The 18,049-nt window shown below is 38.3% G+C and overlaps 1 protein-coding gene across 2 annotated transcripts in view; it reads right to left on the bottom strand.

Moving 5' to 3' along the window:
• The window catches only part of MOCOS (molybdenum cofactor sulfurase), a 209,312-nt gene that overhangs the window by 17,626 nt on the left and 173,637 nt on the right, over positions 1–18,049 (bottom strand). For both annotated transcript variants that reach the window (XM_056483842.1, XM_056483843.1), the window contains 3 exons: positions 17,333–17,776; positions 10,383–10,545; positions 3,810–3,891 (listed from right to left, as the gene is read on the bottom strand). In XM_056483842.1, the coding sequence (XP_056339817.1) occupies positions 3,810–3,891; positions 10,383–10,545; positions 17,333–17,776 (689 nt within the window). The remainder of the gene's footprint in view (positions 1–3,809; positions 3,892–10,382; positions 10,546–17,332; positions 17,777–18,049) is intronic.

Below are 18,049 nucleotides of genomic sequence, written 5' to 3'. Positions count from 1 at the left end.
AGTACAGTAAGTGGTTGCCCATATAACAATATTACAATACAGTATCATGAATTAGTCACACTCAAGTCTGTACTTTTTACTAAAAACAGAGAGGAATGATCTCAGTTCAATTTAAGATTGCTCTGCTGTGCGCAATTTTTAATGATCCCATCAGGTACAATGATGTTACTTCTCTAATTTAATTCATGTTAGTACAGACATTTCACATTAAAACATGGCACCACTAACAGAGGCCAAGTATCTCTCTAAAGACGATTTCCATTATTTGCAAAATGTCTAGTAAGTTTGGCAATAGAATTGCCTTCTTTACCTGGATGAAATCTCTCCTAGAGGGACTTTGAAATCACCTCTCTCAAACCAAGAATGCCAAAGGTCAGATCACTGGAAACTGATCCATTTGACATTAGATTCCTCAGCCCCGAGTAAATTTAATGTCAATCTTTCAAAATCCAGACATCTAATTTAAGTGAGTTGTCTGAGTTTCACTCACAGATAATGGAAAGAAGTAAGTAGTTCCCATCTATAAAGATGGGATGACTCTCACTGTGGGAATGTTCAACTCTATTGATTACATAAAGAGATTTAACTGATACCTAACTTTAAATGTAAGAGGAATGTGAATTCTTGTGCTGATCTAGGGAGGATTCCTGTAGCAAGGAAAGTCAAGTAGTCACGCTCCTATGCTCACCTTGATGTCCTACCCAGCCAAAGAAGTTGATCTGCAAGTAAACCATCTGCTTTGTGAAACAAGAAGACAGCTTGTTTGTCACAGCAAAAGGTGCTAAGCCCCAGGATGGAGAGGAAGTGACTTGGCTTTACAAAATGCTCTGTATGGTTCAACTGAATTACACAGGTACAAAGCCAGCAGAAGTGAAACCAAGCAGACTTTATAATCCTGCATGGATCAGGCATCTCTTCAGTGTTCTGAATTTTGAATTATGGCGCAGCTTTGCATCTCTCTCCCCACTCAGCATGGGCCGATGTCAACCACATGCATCTAGTCAATGATGCCCTAGAACTGGAAGGGTGTTCTGGTATGAGATGCAGGTACTGTGTCAAGGAAGAGGCCAAAAGGTGAATGTACACGTGAGATTTCACAGTCTGAACTGTGCCCTTGACCACCACTGTGTTAGGGAGAAGGCTGTTAATGAGAACACATGAATCTTCCATGATAACAGTGCAGGTGCAGGTACCTTCACAGAGGTACCAGGGGTGTTCAAAATCTTTCCTGAGCCAACTGCCTCTAGCAGTCTGTTGGAAATTAATACTGTATAAAATTTTGCCCTCTTTTTATACACTTATTGTTTTGAGTCACAGTAGCTGAGTTAGAGACTCACGCCATTCTTGGTATTTCATCAAATATCATGGTGTAGATTTTGTATTCCAAAACATGTGTTTTCAAATTGCTTTCCCTTATTGTCAGACCATTTTCTGAACAAGTACCATAATCTCTTCAAGGTCTTAGTCAAAGTCATTCTGTTGTAGCTCAATTCTAGTTGTTTTCTTCTTGTGTTTATTTTCGTGGAGTATAACTTTACATCTGTCAGCATTACATTTCCTTTGGCACATGTCAGGCAATTTATAAAGGAGAACCTATTTCTCTCTGATTTCACTTGCTGTTTGCCTTGAGTTTCCCACTCATCTTTCTATTATGTCATTTAGCTTCAGTGTGCTACAATTGGTCCCTCCAGCAGGGTAATTTACAGAACAAGAAACAAGGACAGATGAAGTCTGAATATTGATCCCATGGGATATAAAACAACGGGCTCAGTTCACCTTGTTCTTAACTACACCTTTGTCTTCTACCACTGCTACACTTCCCTTGATCTCTTTTGATATTGCAACCTGTCAAAGGGGAGGCTGTGTCCCTGTTTATTTCAGTAGAGCAGCAACCTTGAGCATTTAGGGTCTTCTTCAACATCATTCCTATCAACATTAGCTTCTACTTTCATCATTTATGTCACTGTTAGACATTGCATCAGAAAGCCATGTCCCTCTGATGTCAGCAGCACATACTGATGGACAGCCCCTGCTGGGATGAAGGCTAATGCTGATGAATTGCTTCAGAAGGGAAATTTGGGCTCATTAAACTTCCTTGGCTACAGCGAAATTAAACTTCCTCACATGACTGCTTGCAGATTCTACATTGTGTACTTTTCTCAGTTATCTCAGTCTAAATTCAGAGTAAGCCAGCAGAACTGGATGAAATAACAGCATCAGAGCACAAAATTAATAAATAGAAAATACATTCACTAGGTGTTTCTTTCAAATAAAAGCCTTTTAACAAAGGCTTTTGGTCCCACTGCTTACCTTAGACACTTTGCAGAAAACACCCCAGACAACAAATCACCTCCTGCCCTCTTGCAAAGTACTGCTTTTCTCATTAATTTTGGCCCTGGAGGCTACTCTGCTGAAACACTGGAAACTGGCATCAATTGCTATTGGATCTATGAGCAGTTTCAGAGCCTTATCAATGTTGTTCACTCATCCTGCCTTACTTCCTTGTCCTTTTTATTTGCTAGTCACAGTCCACTCTGTGCAATTTGCTTTCATAAACCCTTTCTTGTTCATTCTGTCCTTTCCTTCCTTCACAAAACTCTAAGAAGTTTTCAGTGAAAACTTCCAATTTGATATGATAAAAATGACACAGCCAGTTACATGAAAGAGAAGCTACAATAAACAGTATGGCAACAAATTTTATGCACACAGAGAGAAAGATAACTCAGGCTGTTTTACAGCCTGTAATAGATGGGCTTACCATGGGGAGGCTAGGGATGAGTCAACACTAAGGGAAGTGGGACAGATGGTTAAAACAAATGACTCTTGGGTGGATTCCACTACCTGAGGAAAATACACTTCTGAGGAAAAGATCCTCTTTATCATCTGAATAGCTAGTAGAAAAGAAGGAGAAGATAATTTTCTGCATGGCTCCATGGGGAAATTGCCAGGTCTTCTGCTGGTTTGTTTATGTGTTACTCAGAGAAGCAAATGTAGTGGGTTAAAAAGAATTAGTATACCTTGGTGAAAGGAAGACATTAATCTTTAAGTGGCTATTTTAGTTGGACTTACCAAGAGACTCATTGAAAAGAAACATAGTAGATAATACAAATGTACTTTAGGAAGGCATTGATACTCTGCCACTCAGAAAACTTAATGAGACTGCAGGAAGTTCTTAGAAAATATGATGAATAAACACTTTAAGTTTATTATGGATATGAAATAAATTTATTCATAAGGCTATATTCACTGAAGTGGTATGTCTCTTGATTAGAATTAACATTATTTAACTTACCTGCAGCCAAGATTGTTAAGGGGACACTGAACAACATTGGTAGTCAAAACAAAATTAAAGAGGGTCGTAAATATGGAAAGCTGTTTATAACTTTAGAAGGTTTTAGTAATTTTAAATCCATGTAGTATGAAATGGGCAAAGCTGCCAGCATCATCACTATTAAATGTGGGAACAGAATTCAAGTCCAGCTGAGACCCCCAGTTGGCATTTGGAGGTAACTGGGGACACCTTCTCCTTTTCTCATGCTTGGAGCAAGTAAAAAAAAGATCTCACTCATTCAAGTGAGGGCTAAGTCAGTTTACTGTACTGTTCTTCCTCTCCTTTCTAATTTTTTTTAAAATTTTAACTGTTTTCTACAAGACATGCTGGGCATTCCAACTTACCACTCTCCTGGTCCACTAACCATTCATTGCTTTCCACCATTTTTTCAAGGATTTCTATCTGTGTGCACATCTGTTCACATCCTGAGTGTCACTACAGTGATTTTCAGCTTCATTTCCTCTCTGCTCTCACTTACCTGTGTGAACAGACTTTACTCTCACAGATCACAGCCTTTTTTCCAGTATTGTCTTCTAGTGGCACAGATATTGGGTCCATGCCTAGGAGGGTAGAGAGCAAGTCATATTTAAATAAAAAACTTATGAAGAATGATAGGTCCATGAAAAAAGTTATTATTTTTGCTCCTTTTCACAGTCACAGCAGCCTCACAAACAGCAAATAAAAAAAAAAAAATCTTTTTTCTTTTTGCTAGAATTGCTATATTCTCTGCCGGCAGGTGGCTCCAAATGATAAAGCAAAGTGCAAAGGCTGCAGATGACCCTGGTACCCAAAGCATATTTAAAAAATACACAATTTCAGCTTTGAATAACTTCCTTCTCTGTTTATCTCAGGCAGCAAAACTGGCAGAGAATTACAGCCTCAGCCATGGTTTCTATTGAAAGGATGGTTCCTCTGACAAGTCAGGAGATGATGTTAAACACTGTCATGTTGGAGTAGAGGGACTGTGACCTGAAAGATGGAGGAGGGGAGAAGACAAAAAAGAGGCACAGTCTGTTCAAGAAAAGAAACATACTGTGACATAAAACTACAATAATTTAAAGACAAAATGTATGGAACTGTGAATGAGACAATTATTCCCATCTATCTCCAAGTTTAAACCAGCTGAGGATTCCCTGGTAATGATCTACTTTAATTACTTCTCCCACATTTTTCTCATCTTGAACAGAATGAGCCAAAGACTGGAAAGGATACTGTACTTAACTAGAAGCAAAAAGAAAAGCTGTACTATTTTCATTCTGTTAATTGAAAACAATAATCTTAAATGAAAAACAAAGTGTTTTAGTATGTGGCTGCAAGGAATCCGGCTTTTCCATTACACTGCAACATATATTAACCAATACTCTCACCCTACCCCCACCATCTCCCAGAATTATAACCACACATTTTGGTAGTACATAATATTGTAAAACAAGTAAGAATCATGTTCTACCAGTTCTGTGATATGGTAAAATCAAGTTGGCTTATTTTCTTCTGAAGAGCAATGAAATGTAGTTCAGATTAATTATAACATGACTATCAACTCTGTTTCATGCATGTTTTTCAAAATAGTAAGCAGTCTACTTCGTCTTTGGTTAATTATGTTAGTATATGACATAGGTGAAGACAGAGGGGGAGAAGTTGGGTTCACTTATGAAAATATTACATGTAATAAATGCATTGATCTGCCCTGTAACAACCTGAAAAAAAGCCAATGTTATCATCTTATAGACTAGAACTCTTGGACTTTGAAACAATGAAACATTAGCATTATCCCTTCTGGAAAAAAAAGAGTTTGAAATATTTCATCCTGGATGCATTCTTAACTGTTGTATTTTTCAAATACTTTCTATGAAAGGCATACTCACAAAATTTCTTAAAATAGAATTTCAAGGCTTTAAAAAGGCTTTTATACACCAGCAAGTGTATCACATTTTCACTGAATAGTACACATTTTACAGTGATGTTTAGGTCAGTTAAACATTGTTAATTACAATTTTATTCTATCTTTAAGGCAAAAAAAATAAAGTAGAATATTGCCAGTTACTAAAATGTAAAAGCTGTCATTCTCCATGGCCATTTACTTGATAATAAAATACACAGATGTGTGCACAGTATTAATATAAAAAAACCTTATAGTTATAGCTCCTATTTTCAGTCAATGAGGAAAATTAGAGATCTGTTATTTCAATAGACTGAAATATGAACCATTCATGTATATTCTTTCATCAGTGTATATGCGCTTAATTCCCTTTATTTTTATTGGCAGTAACACATGACTATTTGAAGGCACAATAAACTCCATAAAGTGCAATTAGCTGCTCAGTTTTGCTAGCATCTTTCTACTCCAATATTTTAAAGTGCCTCCTCAACACTCAGAATTTCTCTCACTGTGCAGTGGCAAACTAATGCCCAACTTGCCAAAGTAATGCTGATTGTCAGCTAAAATGGAAAGAGAGAAATTAGTCTTTTCCAGAAATGTATTCTCAGCCAAATTCTGTTTGGCTACATATTTGTGTAGGTCAGGAACAAGTGCAATGCAATCTGTGCTCCCACACATTTGATGGAGGAGGACAAGGAGATTTCACTTGATTCTCACACAAGTAATAGGATTTCTGGAAATGAAGGCACTTGCTCCTGCCCACCTTCAAGTTACTGAGAGTCAAACCTCTAATAACTTCAGTCAAGACAAAAATAGTTTTTTCTCTCCACGGGAGCTGATTTGGAGTTAGGTACACTGATTTTTCTCAAAGTGAGTTCTGTGATAGAAAGGCTTTGTTACACTCTTAACAGTAAACAAAATAGGAAATGCCTGTTAACAATCACATAACCTAAGAAAATAATTCTGACAAAATTAATAAATACAGTTTCTCAAAATTAAAATCTCACTCCCTCTGTTGAAGAAAAGTACAGCCAGTGAGAGAGTATGCACAAGCCCTGCCTTTCCCTCTGCTCTCACTTAACCCCTTTGTCAGAGATCCAGGAAATACCTGGAGCTCCCCAGCTGCCATGCAAGCCAACTTATTTGGCAGGCATGCCAGGCAAGGATCCTAAGCCTTCAGGCAGCTTTGGGCTTGTGCAGAGCCCCACTGTGACATCCTTGCTGTCCACAGTAGTGGCAGGATTGCACAGCACGGTTGGTCAGACAGCAGGTTCTGCCCTTCCACAGCTGGGGCTACAGAGCCACCCAACAGGCAGGGATTAAAGAACAACCCTGAAAGGGTGTTTCAGCACATGGAGAACTCAGCAAAAGGTGTTAAAGTAGTTACAGTCATGCTAAATCATGCTGACAAATTTTTCTTGGACAGAGAAGACAGAGAATATTAAGCCACATTGCAATAAAATAGCCATAAACAAATTTTCCACTAATGAAAACTTCTAGAGGGAGAGGAAAGCATGTGCCTGGAGGGGAAGAGAGAACAGACTCATATGTTTTGAAAGTGGCACAGATAAAGTCTTCACCATAATCTAATAGTGCAACAGCAAAACGCTCTGAAAAAACGCTGTGTACTTCAGCTCTGTGGGATTCAGGCACTTACCAGAGCACCCATTCCAGCAGCAGGGTTCCCTTAGACTCTCTGTTGTGCAGGGAGAGAGGCGCCTCCAGCCAGCAAAGCACACGGAGAGCAGCGGGAATGCAGGGAAATACAGCGGGCACAGCTCCTGCCCAGGGCAGGCACTCAGCACCCAGCAGCTGGCCTGGCACAGGCACTGAAGCAAGGGCATTGCAGAAATGGAAAGAACAGAGAAACTCACACAGGGACTGTGAGGGCAGGGCGAGGAGAGATGGAGGGAACAAAACTCATCTTGGAAAGATGCATGCATGCGGCTGTGGCTGAGGAGAGGCAGTTTGGGTGGGTGGCCTTCCATGTGGATGAAGGAGCAGAGCAGGAAGAGACCCCGAGGTGGCTGCTAGTCAGCAGAGCAAGAGCTATGGTGTAGGAAATAGAAAAGGTATAAACTCTCAGAAAGCTGTGTGAAAGCAAATCTCAGGATGGAGAAATGCAAGAACGCTGAAGATACAAGGACAAGAAACAATAGGGCTATGAGCTGTGTAGAGATGGTCCTCAGGAAAATATGTTAATCAAGATAGTAGAAATAGGTAAGCTTAATGAAGCTTTATCCATTGTTTTAAGCTATTTCAACCAAGCATTATTCAAAGCAAGAGGTACTTTTAAGTATATTAATTGGCTAGAGCAAACTCTTGTCAGCTCAAGCACAGCCTGATGCTATGAACATCAGCATGTCTGGAAGCACTGGCTAGATTAAATAAAAATCACATTTTTGTTTATCATGGGATTGACCCAAAACTTAACAGAACCGAAAATATCTCATTTTTATAAATTTTTCTGTCCAAACTGCAGCAGCAGTTTGACACTGGCACTCTGACTATAGAAAGCTAAGGGCAGACACACTAGAACTGAAAACTTAAAGCATCAAAGCTTGGACTGCTGTTGGGTAGAAAGTTGTTAAAATACTTTGTAACAAAGAGAACTTCTACTGTTCTAAGCGGCTGAAGCCATTTCCATCTCCCTTGCTTGGTTCTGTAAAATGATTGTGATAGAATAAAGGCTTCGAGTCAGCTGCTCCAGCAGTCCCATCCCATTGTTTGTGTACACATATATATGTAAATATAAAGTAAGAGGAAAAAATATCCCAGGAACCCAACACTACAGGTCTGAAATAACATCAGGCACTGACACAGGCAGTGAAGGTTCTGAGCTTCAGAACAACCAGCCTGCTCAACCGAGCTCCCCACCACAGGGATCACTGCTCACATGCACCATTCAGCTTCAGGTCCTACATTTGCAACCAGCTACAGACAGACTGGAGGAGTGGTGACAAAAGTAGCAGGGGTTAACGAGGGATTTTCAAGGAAAGAGTCAATTTATTAAATTCAATTTGTCTGCCGTGAAATGATATAACACTGACCCATGTTTGTGAAGGGATAAAAGAAAAAAAATTAAAAATTTAACACCAACAAACAAATAATAGATTTAGACTGCAGGTAAGAAGAAAGGAAACATAATAAATATTGGAACAACTTCCTACAGATTTATCTGCTCAGTCTTATCCTGCTGGTTTGTTTGTGCTCCCATCATTGTGCCATCTTAGGAGCAGTAAGCTCTGGAAAAGACTCCTCGAGGAAAAGAGAGCCGTTATCTCTCACCATCAAGAATTTTAAAAAATGCAAGACCACCATGAGAGTAAAAAACAGCAGGACTACTAGGAAAGAGGGCCCAGATCACCTCATGGGCTAGGATTTTGGTAGCTAGAGTTGTTATACAAAGAATAAAATGACTCCATTCTTCCACACTGGCTGTAGCAAAGCAGGCTGTAAATAAATGGCAATGACATTCCTGTTAGAGCACAGTGATCAATTACTTTTGAGTAGAAAAATGATTAATAGACTTGGGCAATCAATTCTGTGTGGAAATGGTTCTCACTTTCATTGGAAGGAAGGCAAATGACAGTGAAAACTCCAAAAAAGACACACAGTAAAATGTAGAATTTAAAGGCAAATTTCACCCAGCACTAACTGTGGCAAGAGATTGTAAATCTCAGTGTGAAGTCTTGCCTGTCTTTTTTGTCTGAGAAAACTTCCTCCTGATGCCCTGAAGTATGTCAGGTGTTACTGACAGGTGTTATTGGCAGTTGAACATACTAATGGGTATGCACTTGTCTGAACAAATGCTAGCAAGAGAAAAAAAAATGAAGAACAGATTCAGAATGATCACAAAGGAAGAGAGATGGTAAGGAAATAAATCTCTAGAAATAATTAGTTCTGAAGCACTTTGTAATTTAAAAGGTGTGGGAGAAATCTGTCTGTGCAATTGTACTACAGAAATTTGAGTGCAAGGTGCTCCACATAGAATTGAAATGGCTTAATGATATATTTTCAAAGAAAGAGTATGGAGGAAAGAGGGGAAAGTGTGTGCCAGTGAGCAAGTCTGGAATCCCTAAGAAGAGAGTAGATTGTGTTTGGGATTGGAAACACAGAAAATAGCACATGATTAGTGGAACCATCAAAGAAGTACTTTTGAGAAACCTATTTCAGGCAAAAAGAATCAATGAGTCTGATTTAATTCCATGGAGAGTGCTCAGACAGTTGGAGATCACAACTGCAATGTACACACAGAAAGGAGACTGTGGTTACAGATCCACTTGTGGATTTCTAATAAAGGGTGAAAAATCTGGAGACAGGTTCCCTTGTTTTGCTCTAGCTGCAGAAAATGCGGACACATATATTATTAATGGTTAAGACATACAGACTGAGTAAATGTTGGACCCCAGGGAAATGATGAACACCATTCAGACACATGCAAACTCGGCATTAGTAATGACTTTTGTGGAATTCAAACCTGTTCCAGTGTTCAGTGGCAATGGCACTGTTACAAAAACAAATATTTATCACCCCTGAGTATCAAACGGCTTTCTGTAACACTTTACGTTTGTTTTCCTCGCTTTTTTACCCTCAGCAGTGAATAAAAAGGATTTTGATAATTTCCAGAAAGCTCAAACATCATGAAATATTTGCCTGCTAGTGCAAGTATTTAACAGAGTTAATGTCTGGTCCTTATTTTAACTGATACTAATTTCCACTGAAGACTCTACCGTTTAATCCCACAGATGGAAGAAGGAAGAGAGACACAAAATAGGAAGATTTTTAGCCAGGGTGTTTATAATTTTATACTTCTATTTACCTTTGCAGCATTAACAATCCCTTCAGCTATGGGACTTCACGCTATAGAGAGACACTAGTCAGTAAATTTCCACATCTGTCTGTTCTTTTCTCCATCCTGGAGCATTCACTTCATGAGCGCACACAGGGAGTCACTGTTACTCTCTGCCTAACCCAACAATAAGTTAGGAAGATCCCCAGGGCTGCATGTAACAGGTTGGGCTTTCATTGCCCACAGGTGGCACAGAACTTGTTCCTGAAGTCACCAGTAAGCATGCACAGCATTCAGTAGTCTGGTGGGAGCATGCAGGTGTTTCTGCCTAGAAGTCTGACACCAACAAAGAAGGGAAGGAAAGGATATTGTTTACTAACCTTCTGCCTGAATGATCATAATTTTTTGCTTCAGATCAATTGAGGGATTCACAAGACACAACCTTGGCTCCTGCTTCTGAGTCATGCAGACTCCATTCTGGTTTACAACCATCCAGTTTCGGTCATAGAGCAAACCCTGGTTTCCTACTGGCCATTCTGTAACCTGGAAAAACATTAGGAGTGGGTACAAGAGTTTAAGAAATGTTAGCCACATTAATAGATTCATGCTGAAAAGAGAGGGAAAAGAATCCATTAATGAAACTCATTGAAATCAGGAAAATTTATGCAAGCTAATGTCAGTTTTTTATAAGAGAAACCTTAATTGCAAATCAAAGATAAAGATATCACTGCACAAAGCTGAGTAAAAAAATAAAATCAAATTACTCTAAGTTGTTACATATCACCATACAGTTTAACAGAGCTATAAGAATAAACGATCTCTGAAACACTCTGAAAACTGTCTTCAATTTTATACTCATCCATTTTTAGGACCTATTCCCCCAGAAATTTTCATTTAACTTACAAAGCATAGAAATTTTACAGGAATTTTATGAATTAAGGCAAAACCAATCAAACAGACAGCAGGAAAACTCTGAAATTCACAATTCTGTAAAAACTTGTTTTTTATAACATGGGACCATCTTATCAATTAATCCATTTGAGAAACTCTGCCATTGAAGCTTCTGGTTTAGCTGGGAGAATAATAGTTCTTTAGATTCCCTTGCAACAAAACACATTGTCTTCTTTGCTCTCTGTTCTTTCACTACTTCTATAGCAGTCTTTACATTCAATAGTCCATACAAGAATATTGTCCTTGCTTTCACATACATTTTTCTGGTGAAAAGAACATCTGTTTCTGAAGCTACACAGATGGTAATCTTGAAATCCAAAAAGAGAGCAATTTTAGTAATGCCTTTGGGTGACATTAATATCTGCTTTCTTCTCCAGAATGTTAAAATATTAATACCATTCTTGTAATATAAAGCTGGCCACTAACATATTCTTCAGCTTATGTATGCTTTCTAGTCACAGTTGAATGTGTAGAAAACAGCTGAACTTTGCTGAATTCTTACAGAAAAGCTGAGTACATCTCACATGAATTAGTTGACAAAAGACTTCAGCAAAATACTATTGAGTAAAAGACATGTCAAGCACAGCCTGATGCTCTGAAAAACAGCATGTCTGGAAGCACTGGCTAGATTAATTAAAAAACACATTTTTATTTATCATGTGATTGACCCAAAACTTAACAGAACCTAAAATATCTCATTTTTATAAATTTTTCTGTCCAAACTGCAGCAGCAGTTTGACACTGACAGCCTGACTATAGAAAGCTAAGGGCAGGCACACTAGAACTGAAAACTTAAAACATCAAAGCTGAACTCAAAATAATTTCACCACAGTGCTACCAATTATACTGAATACAGAAAAGAGAAAAAAAAAAGAAGAAACATGTACTATCAAGCCACTTGATTGATAATATTATTTGGCAATTTTTTATGCAAATGTGGATGAAAATTTCAGTGCTAAATAGAAATTTAGGTTTCACCTGAAATCACATGATCCAAGTACCTCAAACTGTCAGCACCTCAGCTATGTGAACCTTTACCCTGTCTTTTTTAGGAGAGGTATCATAGCCCAAAGACTGCAATATCAGCTGAAGAACACACTTTTGTTCTTAGTGGAAATCATTCTTTGGAGAGACCAGCATTTTTGGTTATCCTGCATAATTAGACTACAAAATGCATTTGAACAGCTGGTGATCATCTGAAAGCTGTGAGAATTTCCTGCTAACAAATCTCCCTTCCAAAAAAGAAGATCATTAATTGGTAATACATCCTCTCATGAATCCAGCGGATCTTGACAGGATTTGCAAGATACAGAGAGCAGAATAAACTAAAAAAGCAGAAAAATAGAAAAAGAGCACAAAGTTTCTCAGTTCCATATTGCAACATCCAGTTATTTTGGTTCCACTTCAGGACAGCAATCTTATTCAGGAAATAGCTTAAGTGTTTGCTTACCCTTCACGGAAGGCAATAGATTTTATGAGCTAAACAAAACCTCTCTTTAATCAGTTTCCAGTAGCTCTTACATGCTGACAGGTATTAAAGGGTAAGCCCAGCTAACTAGCTAGTAGATATTTGGAAATAATCAACATCTTCCGCTCAAGATACCTCTGACAGGTCCAAAATAATGGCAACTAACTCCATGCTTCACTCACACCTCAAATATGATGCAGCACATGACTTCAGGTCCTCAGCCCATTTTTCCCCCTGCCTCTGGGTATTCATGGATGTCCTCTGTGCACTGTCAAGTGCCCAACTCCCTCCCCACTCTTTAGCTCACTGTATTGCACATGTTGCTAGGACCCTGGTAAAGAAACTTGCAACAACAAAACAACTGTGCCCTGCCTTGGATGGAGAGTCACAGATGGCTCTTAACAACCAGAGTGGGTTTACTGCTAATACTGACACTGGAGATGAGCAAGGAAGAACATATTCATTTCTTCTCTCAGCATTTAGAACTGTGGCCTGTGCAGAGCATACTTTGCCCTTATTTCAAAGAGGCTGAAGGGATTCTTAAATAAAGTAAAATAGGACAGGTTAGCATATGTGGCAGTGAGCAATAGTGCATTACATTATAGCCTGTAACGTGATTCCCTGAAGTTGCCTGGCCACCTCTGGCTGCTGGGACAAATTAAAAGTGGGAGGATAGATGGAAAGCAAGAGTTTTACTGATAGATACCAGCATACACATTCATTCCAAGCATGGCAGGTGATGATGCATCCCAGGATCATGCAATGTAATGTCTTCTCTATCTGCCACAGGGACAATTGCATAATACAGCCAGTACTTGATATTGTTCCATCTGCTTTAGTCCATCTTTTCTTATTGCAAAGTAAAAATATCCACTGCAAAAACATGTGGGGTTGTTTGGTTTTTTCTTTATTTCAGAATTTTCTGTAAGATATTTTGGGCTGCATTTCTCCCATAGTTCACAGTAATGTCACCATGAAGGCTAACACAGTTTTTGAACACATTAAAGGAATCACTGAAAAGGCTTTAAATTATCGAAGTTTAAAAATATTAGTGGTCTTACATATAATTTATCCACTGATCACTAGGAATTTGCATTGTATTTTAAATTAAAAGCCAGTTTGTCTTCTCTGTTGAGATGCAATTTTTTATACTCTGAAACCTCCTGCAAGAATAATAAAGTTATTAATTAGTTATTAGTTTAAATTCCTAACCTCTTTCACTGGGCACATTGCATTATATAATTATGCAAAAGTCATCGACATGAGAGATGTTCCTGTTTAAAAATGCATGTTTAAAACACATTTTTATGTTGGAAAAAAGAAGGTTACTCCTCTGCTTTTCTCCATTTAATAAAATAATTGTAGGGAAAACACATTTGAGAAGCTGAGTTAGAAAATTCTGCCCTCTGCTTTCTGCACTATGTGCACAAAATCCATGGGACAACAGTGGCCAGAGCACTTCATAAAATTCTGCAGAAACCACCCAACCTGCAGTGAGCTGACAATTTTCACGCCAACTTTCATCCTCCCAGCTGCCAAAGCACTCTGCCCTCTCATTTTCTCTGGAGGTCAAGAACCTCTCATACTAAACCACTTAGAATAGAACAGAGAAATCAGAGTTTAGGAGAGGAGGAGATTATGTGCCTCTAAAAAGGAGATCAAACAGCTGTGAGTTTGCACTCACTTCCTCCTCAAGTTTGTCCTCCTGCCACTAATCATCTATCCTGCAACCAGCAAGTCCATGGGCAGATTTCACTGGCAGATGGGCTGAGTGCTGCACACAGTTAGCTGGAATTTTCCACTGCATATATTATTTTAGGAAAACTCAAGTGATCATGCAGTTACAATAAACCCTAGTTACTACACATGCTACAGATTTGACCTCCCATACCAGCAGGAGTATGAACCTACAAATCTATGAGCTTCTAATCTGATCTGATACAAATCTGAATTTACTGCAGATCAGACTTGAACCTTTTACCTTTTCATATCAGCTAGCTGAGAGTTACCCTATAACTGACAAACATGAAGAACAAATTTTTAATTGGGAAAATACTGCTCTAAATTTCTAGCAACTACAAAGCATATAAAGATATTTTAGATTAAAAACAAGCCACTGAATTTAAATTCTTGCATTCCAATCAAAGACTAAAGCTACATGACTTCTACTTCAGAAATCTATGTGTTTCCTGAAGTAAGGAGATAATATAATGTTAAGTGTGAAGTCTATATTAAAAAAACACTCAACTAATGGCAAAAGAATAGTTTTGCGTATGATTCAGTCAATATAAAGCCTAGAGATTCTGGTATAATCAATATTTTATAAGGCAAAATGATTTTCAGGATCTGATTCTATTTAATTGTGGTAAGGTTTCTTCTTTAGCATGTCTTGCTTCAAACTCCAGTGCATGCGACATACAATGTTTTCCTGTTTCAAGGTGATACAGGCTGAAGCTGCAGTAATGACATATAAAAACACATATAGAGATACATGTTGGAGGTTAGTGCACTCTGCAGGTTCTAGGTCCTGGCAGTCATGGCTTTCTATTCTACTCTTACCTATTGGGAAGAGACTAATCCACTTGGATTTAGAATGGGATTAATTGAGTTTTAAAGCTCATTTTACAAATGATGCATTTGTAAGATAGCATTTTTTTCTTTCAATAGGCAGACAGTGAGATTGGAAGATCTTTCATAGGCAGGGTATAAGTGTATGACAGGTCTAGAAGTGCCAGTCAGACTTTTGGGAAGAAAAAACATGAAGAACATCTGGTGGACAGGAAGAAAGTAATAAAAAATATTTTTGCAGGGATTTACTTAAATATAAAAACCTCATAAAAATCAAAATACTATTTTGACTTCAACTCCTGGTTCTCTCAATGCAGTGAAAGTGGATTTGTTAGGTCAGCTTCTACTGTTCTTTCATATGTGCTCATGTATCTTCTATAAACCACATGGAAACTATGTGGAAATGCACAAAAATTACTTTTTAAGTAGAGGAGGAGAAAAGCTAAATGCTCTTTATAGTGAAATTCCAGTCCCTTCCAATACCATATACTCAATCCAGTATTTATTTAATTTTCTCTTTCAATTGTAATTGTTACTCTTCAGCAATACAGGCTCTGACAGAGCTTATACTACAGGGCTCTAATATGGCTGAGGCTTTGTCATAAAAAAATCAAAATAGACTTCAAAAATTACTCTAGACATGCAAAATTAAACCTCATAATGTAGTTGCAGTTTTTATATCTGTTTTTAAATTATTCAGATCAGCTAGTATTAGCTGCATAATATAAGTTGCCTTGGATTCCTCTTGCAGTCAATGAAAAGAAACAGAAATATCCAGGAAAAATTATTTCTCCTACTGCATATATGCTTATCTTATGCTAAAATGAATAAGCAGGTATCCATCTCTCACTGCTTACAGAACAGTGTTGAACTGTAGAGATGAAGCTGAGCTAAGATGAGCCCTATTTTCACCCTGGGCCCATTAACACATGGCTGGCACAAGCACTATGCATGAGGCATGGGGATTTCCCCCCTCCATACAGAACTGCAGTCCTGTCTGCTGGGGAGCACCAGGTTTGTGCAAATTTATCACCTAAAGCTGTTTCCCCTCACAGAGCTTGAAGAGGAGAAACCCAGCTCAGCTTGTGGGGAAATGAAAGCTTTCCTTCATGCTGAGGTATGTCTTACCTGCTCCTGGGCACAATCACTTCAAAGACTTCCTAATGCTGAATGCTGTGGCATGTATCTCACAACAGCAGCCTGATGTCAAAAATAGAACTTAAACTCAAACATGCATGAACACTGCCAGTGTGTTTCAGCAGCTTCTATACTGGGCTTCTGTAATACAGCTATGAAACACTTCAACAAAAGTTAAAAAATTTTCACATGAAATGGGCAATTAATTTTATTTTCTAAATAGTTTGATCTTGTGGGAGGTTAATAAGGGGTGGAAATTGTTTGTTCAGTTCTCATTTAATGCTCAGGATTGTGCCTCTGAATTAAAGACATCATAAGCCAACCCAAATTTAAAAATACAGACGTTTTGTTGATCATTTAATAGTGCTTAATTGCCCAACCTCTCTGCACTGAGAAAGAAAAAAAAACCCAAAATACGATCAAATCAGATGAGAAGCCCTGTTTGAAATGCAGGGGATTCATCACTGGATTTGACCCCAATTTTCTCTCAGATGTGAGACACTAACCTACACCAGAAAGATTTCGTAGGGAAAGTTATACCATTATTGACATTCATTAAATCACTTCCCAGTATGGTACTAAGCAGAGTGACATTCTAGGTCATGTGTGGGCCATACACCTATTTCATCATGCATTATTTAAAAAAAAAAAAGTCCCAGCTAAGGTGATGATATTATTAACTTGGTAAAAAAGCAATTAAAATCTTCAAAGAGTGAACTTTCAAATAGCACAGCAACACTTAAATGTCATATTTCTGTTGCAAATGTATTTTTAATGATAACATTTCTTTGTAATGTAAATCAGCCGCCTCTCAATTATAACATGTTAATCAAGTTATTTCTCAATTGCTGCCTACCCATCAATGCCTACAAGCCCATCACATGTCATTCTGTAAAAGCATACTAATTACTTGATTATATTTTAGGCAAGTTTTGCAAATCCAACTATTTCCTTCAAGATAGCATATTATGTGCAAATTTACTTGTTGTGGGGGAGAGCAGAAGACACATTTACCCCTCTCCCATAACTTCAGCCTAATACCTAATCCTTCAATTTTAGCCTAACATGTGGAACTTGATCCCAGAAACTGGCAAAAAGGAAACATGGGTACTCACACACTACTTCCTAGTATCTCATATACACGTGTCTGATGAAAAACACAAGACTGAGCTGCACAAATACCTCTGAATAGTTCAAAGCACATACCTCAAATGCAGAGCAGGATTTGATGGGGTAGAGGTAAATTTTGGCGATGGTGATGGGCTTGCCACCTTTTCTACACATTGGCACTGCAGTCTCAGAAACAGCTGCCCTTATGCTTTCTGCCTCAGGCTCCAGTGGCTGCCACCTGCCAGTTGTGTCTGCCTCAGATGGAATATTCCTGAGTTCTCTGTCTGAGATTTGCAGTATTTGAGACAATTTATCTGCACTGTTAGAAGAAAGGTGGTCATCTGGAACAGACTCTGTTGTCGGCTCTGTAACAGACTGGCAAGGAATCCCAGTGTCTGATTTGGAGAGTCTGGTGGCTATGATGAAATTCAAAAAGGTCTGTGCATCTTCAAAAGAAGACATGTAGCCAAAGGATATTCTCACAGAACCAGTGGGACGTCCATCAATCAGGTCTATGTTATCTCCACAGACATGGCCAGCCTAGTTTGAAATAAGAAGAAAAACAGAGAGCTATCATGATACTTTTCTTTTTTTCTCTCTAATTTTACCTAGTTATAAATGAGTGTCTTAAATCTAACCTGAAAAACTGTTGTAAAAATAGTTTAGGTCATCAATACAAAGAAAATGAAGAAAAAACCCTCAACCATCTCATGATTTACTCAGACTATGAAGATAATTTTGAGCTGCTTGTCCTATTCTACTCTGGGGGAAGAGAAACTTCTCAAAAACATATCAGGAATCACAAAAAGGTTC

The sequence above is a fragment of the Oenanthe melanoleuca genome, chromosome 2 (genome assembly GCF_029582105.1).
Source record: "Oenanthe melanoleuca isolate GR-GAL-2019-014 chromosome 2, OMel1.0, whole genome shotgun sequence".
NCBI lineage: Eukaryota > Metazoa > Chordata > Aves > Passeriformes > Muscicapidae > Oenanthe > Oenanthe melanoleuca.
The sequence above is the reverse complement of the archived record's forward strand: the minus strand, read 5'-3'. Positions and strand labels throughout refer to the sequence as shown.